Source organism: Symphalangus syndactylus, chromosome 4, assembly GCF_028878055.3.
Source record: "Symphalangus syndactylus isolate Jambi chromosome 4, NHGRI_mSymSyn1-v2.1_pri, whole genome shotgun sequence".
NCBI lineage: Eukaryota > Metazoa > Chordata > Mammalia > Primates > Hylobatidae > Symphalangus > Symphalangus syndactylus.
In genome coordinates this window covers 15,528,504-15,546,952 of record NC_072426.2, presented here as the reverse complement: position 1 = coordinate 15,546,952, position 18,449 = coordinate 15,528,504, and the positions used below count along the sequence as shown (strand labels likewise).

Below are 18,449 nucleotides of genomic sequence, written 5' to 3'. Positions count from 1 at the left end.
TTACTTCAAAAGGCTTCTTTACTGCAACATCAATAAAACATTTATAAAATTCATTTCTCAATTTACTCAAACACACATACAAAAATTAACAAGTTCATATTTAGAAAACTGCCTTTTTAAATCCGTCTTAGAATAAATACAGCATCAACTTAACCATATACTGGCTATTAGTGTAGCACATCAGAAAAAATAATTATTAACTCTTTCCATAATAAATGTCAATATAGTAAAAAATGTCAAGCACACATTAGTGAAATGGATCAAGATCATTTTTTATTGCACATCTGCTTACATGTCTGCTGCTTTTGGGTAGAGCTAAACCTGAAATATTGAGTCAGTTTCCGTCATTTTACATCAACTAAATTATAGCAGTGAATTGCTTATGTGTCTCCCAGGCTTATCTTCCAGAAACTAGAACATTAACCTTTCCAATTTATCTAGGTACTGAAGCACAAATTTAACATTTGTTTTTGAAAAATTTAAACACTCAGAAACAAACCAAACAACATCCTATAAAGAAAACAATTTTTATGTCTAGATGTACAACTGAGGTTCAGAGAACTTCTGATTACACAGTATTGTAAAGGTAATGATAATCCAACCCTCTTCCAAACTATTTAATTCCTGTATATGTAATTAAGCATTTATTTTCAGAAATTTTAACACTTTCAGAAATTGATTCTCTTACAATTAGGCATTTTTAAGATCCTGCATCCCACCAAAAATAACCCATAATGACTCCAAATCTTTTTAAAAAAAAAAAAAAAAAAAGCTATTCTCTTGGGACTAAACTGTTCAGAATAATCAGTATACTTATTCGCTTTCCACTGTACTCTACTGCTTAATGCAAAATGGAGAATATGTGGTCCAAACAGAAATATGGCATTTGTGCAGGTCAAGCTTTGAATAGACATGGACCACATGCCTAGCCTGATTTTTAAAAAGCAACAAGAATGGTGACACAACTATTAGACACAAAATTCTGGCCATTAATGAATCAGAAGTAATAACTGATGCTTCTACTTTAAATTCATCAATGCCATATTTAAGAAGTCAAGCAACAACACATACTTGGCAAAATCTTCTGAATTCTCAAGTTATCAAACAAAAAAGTTATTTTTAATACTTCACCCCCCTTATATCTTATGATTCAATCACTTATATTTTCCTTTGTTAGATTATTCAGAAGAAACAATTATATTTAACCTTAATAAGTTTTTGTCTCACACATTTTATATAAAGTTACTAAAATCACGATTCTGAGAAATTTATTTTTAATCATACAAACATTATATGATTTAACTGCAGTAAAGAAATTATCTTTTCTTAATCTATTTAGAATGATATTACAAAATCTCTAAGACTCTTTTCCACAGCTTTTCTTTATATGAACAAACTTATAATTATGAAAAATGCATCTCAACTCCACAGTGAACTAGCATCCATGCTTATTCCACATAGGTACTGCCAGTGGTCCCTGTGGTGTCCTTTCAACAATGACAAACTCTTCAGGGTTGCCAAATGCCTCATAGAAAACCAATAAATCTTGTATGGCATGCTCCTCAATCTGAAAGGAGGAAGGGAAAGAAGACTCTTTACTCTTTTAATTATAAGCTAAGCAGGATGTATTTGCCTTCCAATTTCCTTTTGAGGAACTATCACTTTCCATGGATACAATACAGTGAAATTAAATCAGGTATCCTCCATTTTAAATCAGGTATCCTGCTATCTCTGTGGCAAAGAGAAAGCTTGAGGCCTGAGGTAGAATCATGAGATACCCATGTGCTCTTGAATTTGAATCTTGAGCAGAAGGAAAAAGAAACTGAAAATGATTGCTAAAATTCATTCATTCCAATAGCTTTATTCTGTGAGATACTTTGCGTTGTTGTATAAGTCTTCTAAATCTTGCTTCTGAGCTTTCCACTGCTACTATGGGTCTTTTCTGTTTCCAAGCCTGGCTGTCTGGTCTTTCAGCTAAGTCTATGGAATCTTAATATCCCTCAAATAAATTATCTTTTCTTTAAGTTAGCCAGAGTGGGCTTCTGTCGCTTACAATCTTAGAATTCTTACTGATACAGAAGCCAAGGGTAGCACTAGAGAATACTGCCAAATTCTCTACTGGTCATTTTAAAAAACTAAAATAATCCAAAGTATCACCAAAGCAAAAATATAAGCTTTATCATAATTTATTAGTCATAAATTAATTGCCCTGAATATCTACAACTAATACATACACTGCTAGATGCCTCAGTTTAATTTTACCTGGCATTTACATTTTAATTTCATAGATACAAGCACCTGTCCAAAACAAACAAACATGATTTTCTTAAAACCTAAGTAGGAAATATAGTTCTTCTCTAAATTAAACCCTACTAAGTATGTTATTTACCTGAATCAGAGCCAACGGTTTTTCTCGACTTCTAATAAGAGCTGCTTCTTGTTGTAGTTCTTCTTCTACAATAGATGCAAAAGTGACTGGGGCTACCATGGATGGAGCAGTCACTGAAGAAGATAGCCAGGGACTGAAAGAATAATAATAATGAGTTTCATTCATCTTCCTAAATTTTTGCATGCAAAATTTTCTCTGAAATACTTTTTAGCAATGCTACAATTCTTTCCAGTGACCTACAATGAACGAACCTGGAAGCTTTCACAGAGATTACAGAATGATGAGTTTCACTCATCTTCCTAAATTTTTGCATGCAAAATTTTCTCTGAAATACTCTTTAGCAATGCTATAATTTTTTCCAGTGACCTACAATGAGCGAACCTGGAAGCTTTCACATAGATTACAGAATGATGAGGTGAGAAACTGAAAAACAGAAGAACTAATGTTTTATTTGGACCAGTATTAGAAAGAAAATTTTGGAAAGTACCAGGAAATGGGGAGGGAGCAGAAACAACATAACTGAACAGAAAGGTAACTCAAACTACAGTACAGAGAGGATTCAAGTAATACAATTCTACTCAACACCATACTATTCCCAATTTCTTAACATTCTCTTATTCTCTTTTTTTTTTTTTTTGAGACAGAGTCTCACTGTGTCGCCCAGGCTGGAGTACAGTGGCATGATCGCGGCTCACTGCAATCTCTGCCTCCCAGGTTTAAGCGATTCTCCTGCCCTAGCCTCATAGGTAGCTGGGATCACAGGCGTGCGCCACCATGCCCAGCTAAGTTTTGTATTTTTAGTAAAGACAGGGTTTCGCCATGTTGACCAGGCTGGTCTTGAACTCCCGCCTCAGCCTCCCAAAGTGCTGGGATTATAGTCGTGAGCCACTGCACTCAGCCTTAAGGTTTTCAATGCTAAGCAGCAACTTAGCTTTGGAGGCCCATAACTTATCAATCAACCTTACTTGGGACTGTCTAGAAGTGGTAAATCTGAAATATGGTTGCCTTCTGGTCCTGGGGTACCATGGGTACAGCATCTGCAAAACAAATGACAAAATTAAAGATTAAAGCTTCTAGTAATATTAGTCAAACTGCTTATTAATAGATACAGAGGAAGAATTGTAAACTCCTGACTCCAGAGGCAAATTAAATCAGTGCAGTCAAGCTTACCTTTAAAATTATAAGTAAACAAAATAATCTATATTTATAAAACCTTCTGTATAAAATATCATAGAGAAAGATATTGCAAGAAATAGCCTATTTCTAATAATATTATATATGTACCAGATAAACCAATAATCTCTAAATCAGATAATTAACAGCCAAATTTTGTGAGGAACTAATATACTTTATGAGCAAAGGATTATAGATAGGACAGAAATATAAAATATGATCTTTACCTTCTAAGAATTCACATGCTAGTTGAGGAAACAATATACAAAATGACATATAAAATAACAGAACAGAATTTAAGACAGTATAACAAATTGAGTTACACTGCCTATAACAACTATAAAAATCACAATATTTAATTATTTGAGAGGGCCTCATGGAGAAGAATGAACTTGAGAAGATAATAAAAAAGAGGTATATGATGAAAGCAGTAAGAAGCATTCCAGTAAGGAGAAAAACTTAAAAAGGTACAATACAGATGGACCTAATTATGGAATTTTACAGCTAGAAAGGTCCCTAGAGATTATCTGGATTGCTCCAATGCTCTCTTTCAGCAATGAGCAAACTGAGGACTAACTAGACAGGTGTAACAACAGAGTCAAACAGTAAACTAACAGGACCTAAAATATTGACTTCGTGATTCATTTACACACATTTATTGAGCATGTCAGGATTATTGTAGGTGCTGAAAATCAGGCTGATTAAAACCCAATCTTCTTCCCTCAAAAAATTCTGATGGGGAAGATTTAAAAATATACTTAAGCAATGATAAAACAATGTATAAAGTACTATGGATGCACAGAAGAAAAAATACAATATGGAAGATGGTATATACTGATGGCTTCACTGAGGAAATGACATTAAAGCTGAGGAGACGTACAATTAGAAAGAATTTTGGTTGTACAAATACATGGACCTAAAAAAGATTTCAGTTATTTAAGTAAAGGCAGGCTGTTCTCTTCAATAAGCAAAGAATGCCTGAATTCAGGGTAAGGAAGAAACTTAAAGAGAAATAAAGTTTAAAAGAAACAATAGGGCCAGAGTACAAAATGCACTGAAAGGTAAAATGTTTAGCCCTAATGTGTGGGCAAACAAATTTACTAAAAGCCTAACTACTTCATGTGTATTATCCCATTTAATCTTTGCAATACCCTGTGAAGAAAGCATATATTAACTATTATAGAGATTAAAAATCAAAGAATATTATATAATTTGTCTGATTCACAAATTAGATAAGTAGAAGAGAGATAACAAAAATCTGGTCTTTTTGATTTAGAGTACAGTGTTTTTTCCATGATCACACAGCTACCTTTATTTTTACTATTCCCCTTATTCTACAATATATTCAACTTCAAATGTCTTCTCATTCTTTTACAGTTGGCTCAAATGTCACCTTCTCTCTCCTACAAAACTTCAATCATTATGATAAAGCATCACATACTGTTATTATTGTTTACATGTCAATCTTAACTGCTAGACTAGTCTCTTGGGGAACAGGACTGTGTTTCATTCATCTTTGTATCTCAGTATCCAGCAGAATACTTGGAAATAGTTGTTTATGAAAAATTAATTAGAAAATTAATGACTGAAACAGAAACTCAAAGGGTATTTTTTTAGTATATGATAATGAAAAGCAGAGGTTTTTAGGTTCTTTATTGCTTTAAATTATTGATAACTTTTCTTAGAGATATAGGTACTGAATTACAAACTGATATAAGCCTTGTAGTAAACCTGCATGATAGGTATTACTACTCTCATTTCCATATGATGAAACTGAGGTACAGAAAGACTCAGAAAGAGCTGTATAATGTTATACTGAATCTCAAATATGTTTCCTAAGACTACAATTCCATAACTTTTTCCACTCATGATTTTTCAATGGATAACTTCATTAATTACAAATTTATCCAAACAATGTGGAGTTTGTCAAAATTTCATCTTAAAATGAACCAAATTTGTCAAATAAAATAGAGCTATGATTAAACAAATATCAAAAACATTCTAAACTTTCAAATAATAAATACAGCATTATTGAGTTTTCAACATTAGCAACATAGAAGTAGATATCGCAAGAGACAATCTGTATAAAATTTAGCCTTCTGAAAATAAACAGCAACATAAAAAGGTTAACTGAAATTTTCCTTAAAAGATTTTTGTTCTGGCCAGGCGTCGTGGCTCACGCCTGTAATCCCAGCACTTTGGGAGGCCGAGGCAGGTGGATCACCTGAGGTCAGGAGTTCGAGACCAGCCTGACCAACGTGGAGAAATCCCATCTCTACTAAAAATACAAAATTAGCCAGGCTTGGTGGCGCATACCTGTAATCCCAGCTACTCAGGAGGTGGAGGCAGGAGAATCGCTTGAACCCAGGAGGCAGAGGTTGCAGTGAGCTGAGATCAAGCCATTGCACTCCAGCCTGGGCAACAAGAACGAAACTCCATCTCAAAAAAAAAAAAAAGATTTTTGTTCAAACCAAAAAACATTAATAGTCACATTTACACTTTAAAGGAACTAAATTATTCTTTGCTCAGCTGGCCTTAAAAAAATTGTACTAGCTTAATTAGAAAGATTTTTATATCAGATTGGAGCTGATATAATCACAGAATAATTTTCTCACAAGTAGTTTTTTTCACTAATTAGAAACACAAGCTCAGCTGGGCGCAGTGGCTCACACCTGGAATCCCAGCACTTTGGGAGGCTGAGGTAGGCAGATCACCTGAGGTCAGGAGTTCGAGACTAGCCTGGCCAACATGGCAAAACACTGTCTGTATTAAAAATATAAAAATCAGCCAGGCATGGTGGCAGGCGCCTGTAGTCCCAGCTACTGGGGAGGCTGGGGCTAGAGAATCACTTGTACCTGGGAGGCAGAGTTGCATTGAGCAGAGATCACGCCATTGCACTCCATCCTGGGTGACAAGAGTGAGACTCTGTCTCAAAAAAAAAAGAAACACAAGCTTACATTTTCTTTCCAGAATTACATAAGGGGACATTTCAGTGAAAGGAAAATGGGAAATAAAAGCACATGAAATAAAAAAGAATACCTAAGTAACAATAAACAAATAAAAATTGTACAAATTGCTCACTTTTAGATGTTAACACCCTCAAACAACATTGTCATTCTTGCCCTAACCTTGGAAAAAACTCACATTTTCTACAACTAAAACAAGAATGTATAATTTGTGGAATTTCCTGAGATGAGCCCCCACCCCTGGCACCCTAACTCCCCAAAGGACCATAAGCATTCCTATCTTCTTAACTCCCACGATTTCCTCTGTTTATACTGCCCCATCTTCTCTTATTTCTTCTTTTAAAAATCCCATCCTGTATTCAAAAGCTTATGACAATGAAAGGAATCAAGAATTAAGTGATCTCTTTTTTCTAATGTTTTTCACATGCTTATAAATACAATAATAAAATATTTGGAAATGAATATAAAAAGTGCTTACGAACTAACACAGCTCAAGCCCTTCTTCTGCAATGAAGTCTTCCTGACAACACCAGCCCATGCTCAGTTTTCCTTCTCAGAACCACTCATTTGGTACTTCACCATATTGTAATCTCTTTAATACTTCCATATTGTATCGTAATTTCTTTTTGTTTTGTTGTTGTTGTTGTTGTTTTTGGAAACAGAGTCTCACTCTGTCGCTCAGGCTGGAATGCAGTGGCATGATCCTGGCTCACTGCAACTTCCACCTCCTGGGTTCAAGCAATTCTCCTGCCTCAGCCTCCCTAGTAGCTAAATTACAGACATGCACCACTATGCCTGGCTAGCTTATTTATTTACTTACTTATTTATCTTTTTATTTATTTATTTATTTATTTATTTAGAGACAGAGTTTCGCTCTTGTTGCCCAGGCTGGAGTGCAATGGCGCAATCTCGGCTCACCGCAACCTCCACCTCCTGGGTTCAAGCAATTTTCCTTCCTTAGCCTCCCAAGTAGCTGGGATTACAGGCATGTGCCACCCCAGGCCCAGCTAATTTTATATTTTTAGTAGAGATAGGGTTTCTCTATGTTGGTCAGGCTGGTCTTGAACTCCCGAACTCAGGTGATCTGCCTGCCTCGGCCTCCCAAAGTGCTGAGATTACAGGCATGAGCCACCACGCCTGGCCTAATTTTTATATTTTTAGTAGAGACAAGGTTTCCCCATGTTGGCCAGGCTTGTCTCAAACTCCTGGCCTCATGTGATCTGCCCACCTCAGCCCCGCGAAGTGCTGGGATTATAGGCATGAGCCACAGCGCCTGGCCCTTGTATCGTAATTTCATTCTTATTCTGTCATTTAACTTCCATGTATGTATATTAATATTTATCAACTAGATTTCAGACACATTAAAGGCTGCACCTATACATTCTACTTTTATATATACCCAACAGAGGCCAGTACCAGGTAGCCCATAATTTGCAAATTAATGAATATTTTAGTTTGTCTGTAATGTTTTATATTTCCTTTTTAAAAAAGCATACTTATTATGTTTTCTATGATGGAAAAAAAACCCTGAAACACAAAGCTATAGGTTTTCTTTCTCAGAATCACTAGCAGTGATAGCCACAGCTATTTAAAACATTAACTCCCATACCAAAAATACTGAAGCTATGGATATGTCATACTGTCATAAACTCCATTGAGTCAAACTTCCAAAGCAGTATAACAGGGCACACTTATAATTAAGAGCCCTGATGTTATAGCACACTCTAGTGATCAACTATGAAACCGCAGATCCATATTTTAAGTTCCATGACAAATCGTTATATATCTAAAGACTTTTTTTAAGTTTCAATGAATATTAATATTTAAAATATAAAAATACAAAAATTATCTTAATTTTCATACCTTTAAATTGATATATCTAAGACATGCAATATAACTCACTACATTAGAAACAAATGTTACTTGAAACAGGGTTACAATTTTAATTAATTTACTCATTCATTCACTAGACTCACTGAGCACCTAATACATGCCAGAAGCCATTCTGAACACTGGTAGTAAAATGATGAGCAAAGACAAACATCCTCCTTGCTCTCATTGAACATATAATTAAACATACAAACATGAAAATACTTAGAGTAGACAAATATTAAAGAATCACACTAATAAATGTGGAACATACAATAAAAAAGAAGTACTATGAGAACATACAACAGCAAACTGCCTCAGTAAGTCAGACTTCTCCAAAGAATTAACTGAACAGATATTGAAAGAAGAGTCAGAGTTGGTCTGTCAAAGAGTAAGGAGGTGGAAAGAAGGAAAGTGCATTTGAGAACTAAGAGAAGGCCAAGATGACTAGAATACAGAGGTCAGGTTACAAAATCAAGTTAAAGACAGCTGGCAGGAGCCAGACTATGTAGGCCTTGAAGGCCATATTAAGAAAGCTATAGCTTTTCTCTTAAAAGCAGTAAACTCCGAATTTTAAAAAAGAACACACTGGCTTAATATATTTGGAGGAAAGAAAGGCAAGACCAGTCAGGAGGGTAACTCTGGTGGCCCGGGTGAAGTATCACAGTAGACTGAATCAGAGGTGATAGCACTGGAGATAAAATTTAGTATATGGATTTGAGAAATATTTAAGAGATAAAACTGGAATGCTCTAACAGTAGACTGAGTATTTGTGAAGAAAATGGAAGTGCCAAAGACACAAATTCTTCCTATTTACTGAGGAGGAAAATTCCGAAAAAACAGGCTGTTCTATGTTTTGCCTATATTTTTGTTTGATTTTGGTTTTATGAGATGGGTATGAGGAAAACATTAAGTTTAGTTTTGGACATGAAGTTTGCAGTCTTTCTGAACATCCAGATAGAATGGTAGGGTCAATAAGAGATTAAGTCTAAAGCTCAGATGATAGATATGGGCAAGAGATACAAATTTTGAGTCTTTAGTACATGTCTGATGACTGAACATATGCTCATTAAATGGATAGTGTAGAAAGAATATAAAGTGAAACAAGATGACCAGTAATTGAACTTCAAGTATGATGACTCAAATAAAAAGTGGATGGTGTTGGCAATATAAAGGTCACTGCTGAACTTAGCCTGTACTGCTTCAGTTTAGTAATGGGGCTGGGAGATAGAATGAATTATGGACTGAGTGGGAGGTGACAATCTTTTGAGAAATCTGGCTGTGAAGGGGATGGAGAATTGGTAATGATAGGACAGCTGATAGAAGAAAGTGTGCCCAGACCACATGAGAGACCTGAGCACATTCAAAACCAGAGGGGAAGAATCTAATTAAAAGGAAAAGGTTGAATCTTACACAAGAAAGAAAAGGGATAATTAATAGTTTTCAGGCTTCTGAAGTGGGAAGCATTAAGATAAAAGCACAGGTATTGGCCTAAGATAGGAGAGATAAGTTTTCTATGGCAAAACAAGAAAGGAGGACAGTTCTATATAGGCGGGGACTAATTTGTTCAGCACTGCAACTCTAGTACTTAGCATAATGACAAAGCTCATAATCAATAAATGTTTGATAGACAATTTTAAGACTATGTACCTAGTTTTATATTTATAAGCCTATCATAATTATAATTGTAATTTATCAATTAATATGCAAAAAGGCTTAATCTGTTTCATATGTTAGTATTCCATTTAAGGTTTTTTTGTTTTGTTTTTTGAGACGGGGTCTCCCTCTGTCACTTAGGCTGGAGTGCAGTGGCACAATCATGGTTAACTGCAGCCTTTAACTCCAGGCTCAAGCAATCCTCCCACCCAGCTCCTGAATAGCTGGGACTACATGAACATGCCACCAAGCCAAGCTAATTTATTTTTCTTGCTATTTTTTGTAGAGACAGGGTTTCATCATGTTGCCAGGCTGGTCTTGAACCCCTGGACTCAAGTGATCTGCTCACCTCGGCCTCCCAAAGTGCTAGGATTACAGGCATTAAGCCACCGAACTCAGCCTAAGATTTTTATTTTAAAATAGTATTTTAATGCTAGAAGTATTAGACAAGTTAGGGAGATGACTTCAGATATTTTTTGTTCTTTGATTTTCTGTATTGCAAGAAAACGGCTCAAGAACTTTCCTCCTAAATGTAAGTATCTGTAAAAAAGAAGACAGTCACAATACTAACAATAAAAATATGCGTAAACATTTAATCTAAATCAGGAGTTTCCAAACATTGTTGTCAGAAGACTTTGATAGTTCCTCAGGGCAGGTACAGTGACATTAAACTAGTATAGCTCCCAGTCTCCGTTCCTTGCTTCAGTCAGAAAAGTTTATATTATCTGTTTGATGCACTTGAATTGGACGTAACATATCTTACTTATTTTGTTTTGTTTTGTCTGAGACCAGGTCTCACTCTGTCACCCATACTGGAGTGCAGTGGTTTGATGACAGCTCACTGAAAATACTGCTTTTAAATTATAGATAGATTTTGATGTTTCATGTAGGCATTTAAAATATGAAACTTTTTTTTAAAATACATTGGACTTTCTAAAGCAGTATCAAAAATAGCTAGGCCACATGTAGTGGCTCATGCCTGTAAATCCTAGCACTTTGGGAGGCTGAGGTAGGAGAACTGCTTGAGGCCAGGAGTTTGAGACCAGCTTGGGCAACATAATGAGACCCCCATCTCTACTTTCATGAAAATTAAAATTAAAAAATAGCTAGAGAAAAAATTGCAAATACCTAAAGGTCCATCAACAGATGCACAGATAAACACATTGTATGTGGTATACCCATACAATGAAATACTACTCAGTAATGAAACAGAATCAATGGATACGCGTAACAGCATGAATAAATCTCAAAATAATTATGCTGAATAAAAGAAGACAGATTTCACAATGGGTACATACTGCACGACCCTGCTGATATAAAACTCTAAAATGTACAAGCTAGTCTTTATTGGAGATTAGTAGCTGCTTGGGAGGGGGGAACAGAAGGAAGAGAGGAAGGGATTACAAAGGGACATGACAAAACACCTGAAAATGATGCTTATGTTCACCATTTTGAATGCTGTGTTGGTGTCATAAGTGTATATATATGCTGAAACTACAGAATGTATACTTTAAATAGATGCAATTGATTTTAAGTCAATTCTATCTCAGTAACTGTTTCAATTTTTTTTAAGTGGGGAAGGAATTTAAACATGCTAATTTTAATTCTGAATGTAAAAGAGTGTACAAAAATCTGCCTCATAAAGTTTTAAAGATTATTTCAGAACATAAAACCACCACAGAATATTTTAAGGTAGAAAATGTATTAGTTTTAAGTTTGTTTTATTACCTGACAATTTTTGGTGCCTGAGAACTTTCAATTCCTTTAAAAGAAACTTTTTTGACATGATCGCCTGAACTATGGCTAGTAACAGACTTTTTTTCTTCTAGTAAGAAATCCCGGAATGACTTGGATGAAACTGAATGCAGAGAAGATGCCCTGCAAAAGAAAGCAAAGATCATGTTAAAACATCCATTTTGTAGAAGGGCATTGCTGGAAGTTATAAAAGAGAACGTATACCAAAAATTTTACAATATACAATTGCAGTTTTCAATGTGATGTTGGATTCTTGCTGCCAATTGTGAAATATCCGAAACTATTCCATTAGAAAAAGCAATCAATGAAGACCAAACCTAGAGATAACTCAGACTAGTTAAAATTAGCAATAATATTAAAATAGCTATTACAACTATGCATCAGATAACAACAACAACAAAAGCTCATTAAAAATAGGTAAGCTCGGCAAAAGAAAAGAAACTATTAAAAAAAGAGCAAAATGAAAATTCAAGAATTTTTAATATATTTTTAAAAATTCACTGTATAGATTGAAGAGTTGGTAAACTTGAAGATAAACCAAAAGAAATTTTTGGATCTGAAAAACAAAAAAGAGAAGTTGAAGAAAATTATCCCATAGTGAGTTATAAGATAAAATCAAAAGGTCTGCCATATGTGTTAACTGAAGTTCCAGAAATAAAGAAGAGAGATACGGCAAAGAAAAAGAAACAATGGCCAAAATTTTCCCAAATTTGGTGGAAGATACAAATTTAAAGACTGCAGAATTTTGGCAAACCCCAAAAAAGATAAAACGAAGAAAACCACACTTAGGCACATAATAAACAGCTGAAAACCAAAGCTAAACAGAAAATCTTGAAAGCAGCCATAGAAACACAACACAGAATGAAAATGAGTAGCTTGTTATTTGAAACAACGAAGCCCAAAAGACGATGGAAAGGAATCTTTAATATGATGAAAGAGGTAGAGAATGTCAATCCAGAATTCTATATCTGAGTAATCTTGAAAGTAGGTCCTCTTCAAGTCATGCCTTGAAATGACTATAGCCCTGGCCAAACCTTGACTGCAGCACTGTGGAAGATCCTGAGTCAGAGGCATTTAGCTGAGATTCCTGACCCAAAGGAATAATGATAATAAATGTTGGTTGTTTTAAGCTGTTGTTCAAGTATAATCTGTTATGAAGCAATAAATAACTAATACAAGATATTACAGAAATTAAAGGGGTAATAAATAAATCTTATAGAGCCAGGTACAGTGGCTCACGCCTGTAATCCCAACACTTTGGGAGGCCAAGGCAGGTGGATCGCTCGAGCCCAGGAGTTTGAGACCAGCCTGGCCAACATGATGAAACTCTGTCTCTACTAAAAATACAAAAATTAGCTGGGCATGGTGGCACACACCTGTAATCCCAGCTACTCAGGAGGCTGAGGCATGAGAATTGCTTGAACCTGAGAGTCAGAGGTTGCAGTGAGCCGAGACTGGGCCACTGCAGTCCAGGCTGGGTGACAGAGCAAGACTCTGTCTCAAAAAATGAAAAACAAAACAGAGAAAAAAAAAAAAGATAGAAATGTTATAAACAACTTAACACAAATAAATTTGACAATTTACATGGAATAGACAAATATCTTTTTTAAAAAACTACATTACTGAAAATAACAGAAAATCTATATAGACTATATCTATTTTAAAAACTGAATTAATCTCACCAGGTTTTTTAACTGCAAAGATTGACAAACTGATTCTAAAATTTACATGAGAATAAAAAATCCCAGATTAGCCAAAGCATTCTTTTTAAAAAAAAATAGAAAGTTAGAAGAAGACAAAACCAATTAATCAGGATAGTATATGCTAGGTCTGAATGTATTTCCTCCAAAACTCATGTTGAAATGTAAATGTCACCGTGATTGTATTGTGAGATGAGACCTTTAAGAGGTGTTTAAGTAATGAGGGTGCCTCACAAACTGACTAGTGCCATTATCACTGAGAATGGTTAACCCTTTTTGCTCTCTCTCACCCTGCTGGCATATGCCTTCCACTATGCTATGAAGCAGGAACAAGGCTCCTGCCAGATGCCGGCATCTTGATACTGGACATCCCAGCCTCTAGAACTGTGAGCCAATAAATATCTGTTCATTATAAATTACCCAGTCTGTGGTACTCTGTTACAGCAGCACAAAATGAACTAAGACCGTGTGATACTGGCATAAGGATTGACAAAAAGATTTCTTCAAATATGTTTTATTGTTCTTTCCACTGACTATGCCATAATTGGAAACAGTGCCTGATTTCCCACAATTTTATTTTCCTAACTCACAAGCTCCAGCTATTTTCTACCTTAACAACCACAGAAAATTTATGGAGAAGTATTTTAGACATTAACCAGAATTTTGCTCCTCAGCAAAAGAAGCCCTGTAATTTTACTCTAAATAATATTTTAGCTTTAAAATGTTAAATAATTGAAATTGTTTTATATTGTATGGGTTAGCTGTAAATGGAATTTGAAAGAATTTACATTCAAACATCAAGCCAGGCCACAAAGATGTATTCTTCCACTGAAGATGACTGATGAGAAATGTTCTATTATTTCTCCAAGTAAAACATTTAATTTTGAGAAGTAGCCAAATCCCATACATACTTAGTGTTTTCACATTAAATTTAAAATTTGCCTGGTTGGAACTTCAATCTCATGCAAAAACCCAGTTATCTCTAATACTTTCCATTGCCACACCTAACTGCCAGCAGCAGGAGTACAACTATAAACACTGGGAATTGTACAGACTAGGCGAATGAATGTGTGAACAAACTAGTGAAAATCCTGCCACAACCTCAAGTATATTTAGAATGCTAATTTATGTTTTGCTAATGAATTACACATTAACCTTATTAATGTATACATATTTTTAAAAATCTTTTGAAGAAGTAAAATCTCATTAGATGATACTTCAGGTAACGATGTACCTTTAAGAAGGATCTTAAAAAACAGTTACATCGGCTGGGCACGATGGCTCACACCTGTAAACCCAACATTTTGGGAGGCCGAGGTGGATGGATCACAAGGTCAGGGGTTTGAGACCAGCCTGGCCAACATGGTGAAACCCCATCTCTACTAAAAATACAAAAATTAGCCAGGCATGGTAGTGTGCACCTGTAATCCCAGATACTCGGGAGGCTGAGGCAGGAGAAGTGCTTGAACCCAGGAGGCAGCGGCTGCAGTGAGCCAAGATTGTGCCACGGCACTGCAGCCTGGGTGACAGAGCAAAACTCCGTCTCAGGAAAAAAAAAAAAAAAAACAGATAAATCACCACAGTCATGAATACATTCTGTAAATAACAATCTGTAAATCTGATTAAAATGTTAACTTCAGCCAGAAACAGTGGCTCATGCCTGTAATCCCAACACTTTGGGAGGTGGGGACAAGAGGACTGCTGAGCCTTGGAGTTCAAGACCAGCTGGGAATATACAGGAAGACCCATCTCTACAACAAACAAAAAATTAGCTGAGCATGGTGATGCACACCTGTGATCCCAGCTACTCGGGAGGCTGAGGTGGAAGGATTGCTTCAGCCCAGGAGGTCAAGGATGCAGTGAGCCAAGATTGCACCACTGCACTCCAGCTTGGGCAACAGAGTGAGACTCTGTCTCAAAAACAAAAAAAAGTTCCAATTTTTTTTTTTAAACCAATGCATACGAGATATGTTCTCAGGAAAACAATCTATTCCATTTTTACTCCAAGCATATATTACAAGTATTTACATTCTATGTTTATCTGATTAAAAATCAAGTGATATACTGAATTATGTGGCCATCTCATAATTTTATAATCACATGAAAAATTATATCACATTATATTCACTCAATAATTAATGTTTTATCCAGAATTCAGGTTAAAATACTTTGTAGCCTTGTAAGAATTCAAGAAAGAAAATTATTCAGCAATTCAATAACAGTAATTTCAATTTATACTGAAGTGCTTTGCTTTGCTGTGCTTCACAGTTACTGTGTTTTTAAACAGGTTGAAGGTTTGTGGCAACCTTGCATGGAGCAAGTATTTCGTGCCATTTTTCTAACAATACATGCTCACTTTGTGTCTCTGTGTCATATTTTGGTAATTCTCCTGGTATTTCAAACTTTTTCATTATTATCGTATCTGTTATGGTGATCTTTGATGTTACTATTATAATTGTTTTGGAGCACCATGAACCACATCCATACAAGTTTGCAAGCTTAATTGATAAATGTTTGTTTTCTGACTGTTACACCAATTGGCAGTTCTCCCATCTCTCTCCCTCTCCTCCTCAGGCCTCCCTATTTCCTAAGAAACAACAATATTGAAATTAGACCAACTAATAACCCTACAGTGGCCTCTAAGTGTTCAAGTGAAAGAAAAAGTCACGTCTGTCACTTTAAATCAAAAGCTGGAAATAATTAAGCTTAGTGATGAAAGCACCACCCTGCTCAGTCAGCAGTCACCAACACGAAGCCAAGATCCTCCACCATAAGAAGATGATTCACTGAAGGTTCAGATGACCATTCGCATTTTTAGCAATAAAATCGTTTTACATTAAGGTTTTTTTTGTAGATATTATGCTATTGCACACTTAGCAAACTACAGTAGAGTACAAACATTACTTTTATAGGCACCAGGAAACCAAAAATTTCTTGTGACTTGCTTTATGTTTGCTTTATTGAGGTAGTTTGGAACCGAACCTGCAGTATCTCCAAAGTATGTCTGTATAGTCTTAAAAAGAGCATAAATTACTAATTGTAGACAATTCAGATACCTCTCACCTTGATGATAATTCAGAATATCTATAATTCTCAAAAATTCAGAATACCCATAACATCTATAATTATCTAAATTATCTATAATTGGTCAGTTAGATAAATTTTCTTAGTGTACTAAGATACATAAAACTCAGTACTCATGTTTGTACTTAAGTTTTCCAATCACGTTTTCGTAAAATACATGTATAACAAATATCACTTGTATTTGATAATTATCAAATTCTTTTTTTTTTTTTTTTTTTTTTTTTTTTTTTGTTAAGAAGGAGTTTTGCTCTGTTGCCCAGGCTGGAGTGTGGTGGCATGATCTCAACTCACTGCAACCTCTACCTCCCGGGTTCAAGTGATTCTCCTGCCTCAGCCTCCCAAGTAGCTGAGATTACAGGCATGCATCACCATGCCCAGCTACTTTTTGTATTTTTAGTAGAGACGGGGTTTTTCCATGTTGGCCAGGCTGGTCTCAAACTCCTGACCTCAGGTGATCTGCCTGCCTTGGCCTCCCAAAGTGCTTGAATTACAGGCGTGAGCCATCATGCCCAGCCAGATAATTATCAAATTCTTTTCAAAGAAAAATACCCTATGTTTTTGGTCAAAATTTATGGCATCTTTCTTCCCATCTTTCTAGAATTCTCCTTAATATGCCATAATAGACTCCTTTTAACATTTGGATAGATAGTCTCTTCAATGTGGCACTCTAAGCTCATGTTGCTAATAATTACCAAGGAAAATTTTTTCCTATGTTTGAAAATTAGTCAGAAGTTTCAGATAAATGACCACTTGAATACCTTCCTCTGAAATCCTAAGTGTACAGGAAAGTAATCAGAAAGGTATAAACCCACAAGGGCAAAAGGAATAAGCTATTAAGACAATGGCAGTCTAAAAACAGCAACACATTTTTGAAGGATAGCAAAAGAGATGGAATGATAAAACTGATGTCACAGAGTGGACAAAAAGAAAAACTAGCAGTCATCAGGTGGGTGATGAGGGAAGCTGAGAATTCTGGAAAGGGGCATATACTGGAGACAGAGTATGTATCAAATCCTGAAGTCGACATGAGCATGAAAATTGTTTCAGTTTATTTAAGGAGGGGTTGAGAGTGCCAGATGTACTCCCTATCTCCATATGGTCATATGACTACATCTCCTTTACTCTGGCAGAAGGAAAATTTGATTCAAAGTCACTAGTAATAGAGGATGGTGGGAGTGAACTGTTGTGTACAAAGTCTATACACTAAATGTGTAAACCTACTACAAATGGTGACAAGCTCAGTCCCAGCTCTAACCTCCCTACACTGAGATACGCTTCCAGAATGCTAGCAACCAAATGTACACCTTACCAGCAAAAAAAAAAATTAAAAGGCTGCTCTTTAGAAAAACCGACAGACTAAAGAGACCAAGGAGAAAAGATATGGAGATAACCAACATATGGGGAGATTCAGGGGTCCCTAAGGAAACTGATACGCTACCCTATAGTCACACCTATCAGTCTACTTGTACCACATAGGCACACAGAGCTTCCAATCAGAACTTAAGAGAAAACATCAATCAATAAATTGACAAAATGAAATAAAATAAAACACATACAGAGTAGAATGAATAAAACATGGATGTAAGTCAATGGCTATTTTTAGCTTTCTTTTTTTTTTGGTTGATTGGTTTATTTTGTTCAATATGTTGTATTTAGTCATGATTTATTCTTTTTCATTACTCTATAGTATTCTACTATAAAAATAAACTAATTTATCCATTGACTGCTGATAGACATCTAGGTTGTTTTCAGTTTGGGCTATTACAAATAATAAATTATGAATATTCTTATACTTGTTGCATGGTACATACGAGTGTATGTTTCTGTTGGGTATATACTAAAGAGTGAAAATGCCTA

General features: G+C 35.5%; 1 protein-coding gene across 4 annotated transcripts in view; it reads right to left on the bottom strand.

Moving 5' to 3' along the window:
• Positions 1–251: 251 nt before the first annotated feature.
• The window catches only part of IBTK (inhibitor of Bruton tyrosine kinase), a 78,959-nt gene continuing 60,761 nt past the window's right edge, over positions 252–18,449 (bottom strand). For all 4 annotated transcript variants that reach the window (XM_055274164.2, XM_055274165.2, XM_063637839.1 and 1 more), the window contains 4 exons: positions 11,782–11,931; positions 3,355–3,426; positions 2,390–2,522; positions 252–1,567 (listed from right to left, as the gene is read on the bottom strand). In XM_055274164.2, the coding sequence (XP_055130139.1) occupies positions 1,436–1,567; positions 2,390–2,522; positions 3,355–3,426; positions 11,782–11,931 (487 nt within the window). In that variant the 3' untranslated portion in view covers positions 252–1,435. The remainder of the gene's footprint in view (positions 1,568–2,389; positions 2,523–3,354; positions 3,427–11,781; positions 11,932–18,449) is intronic.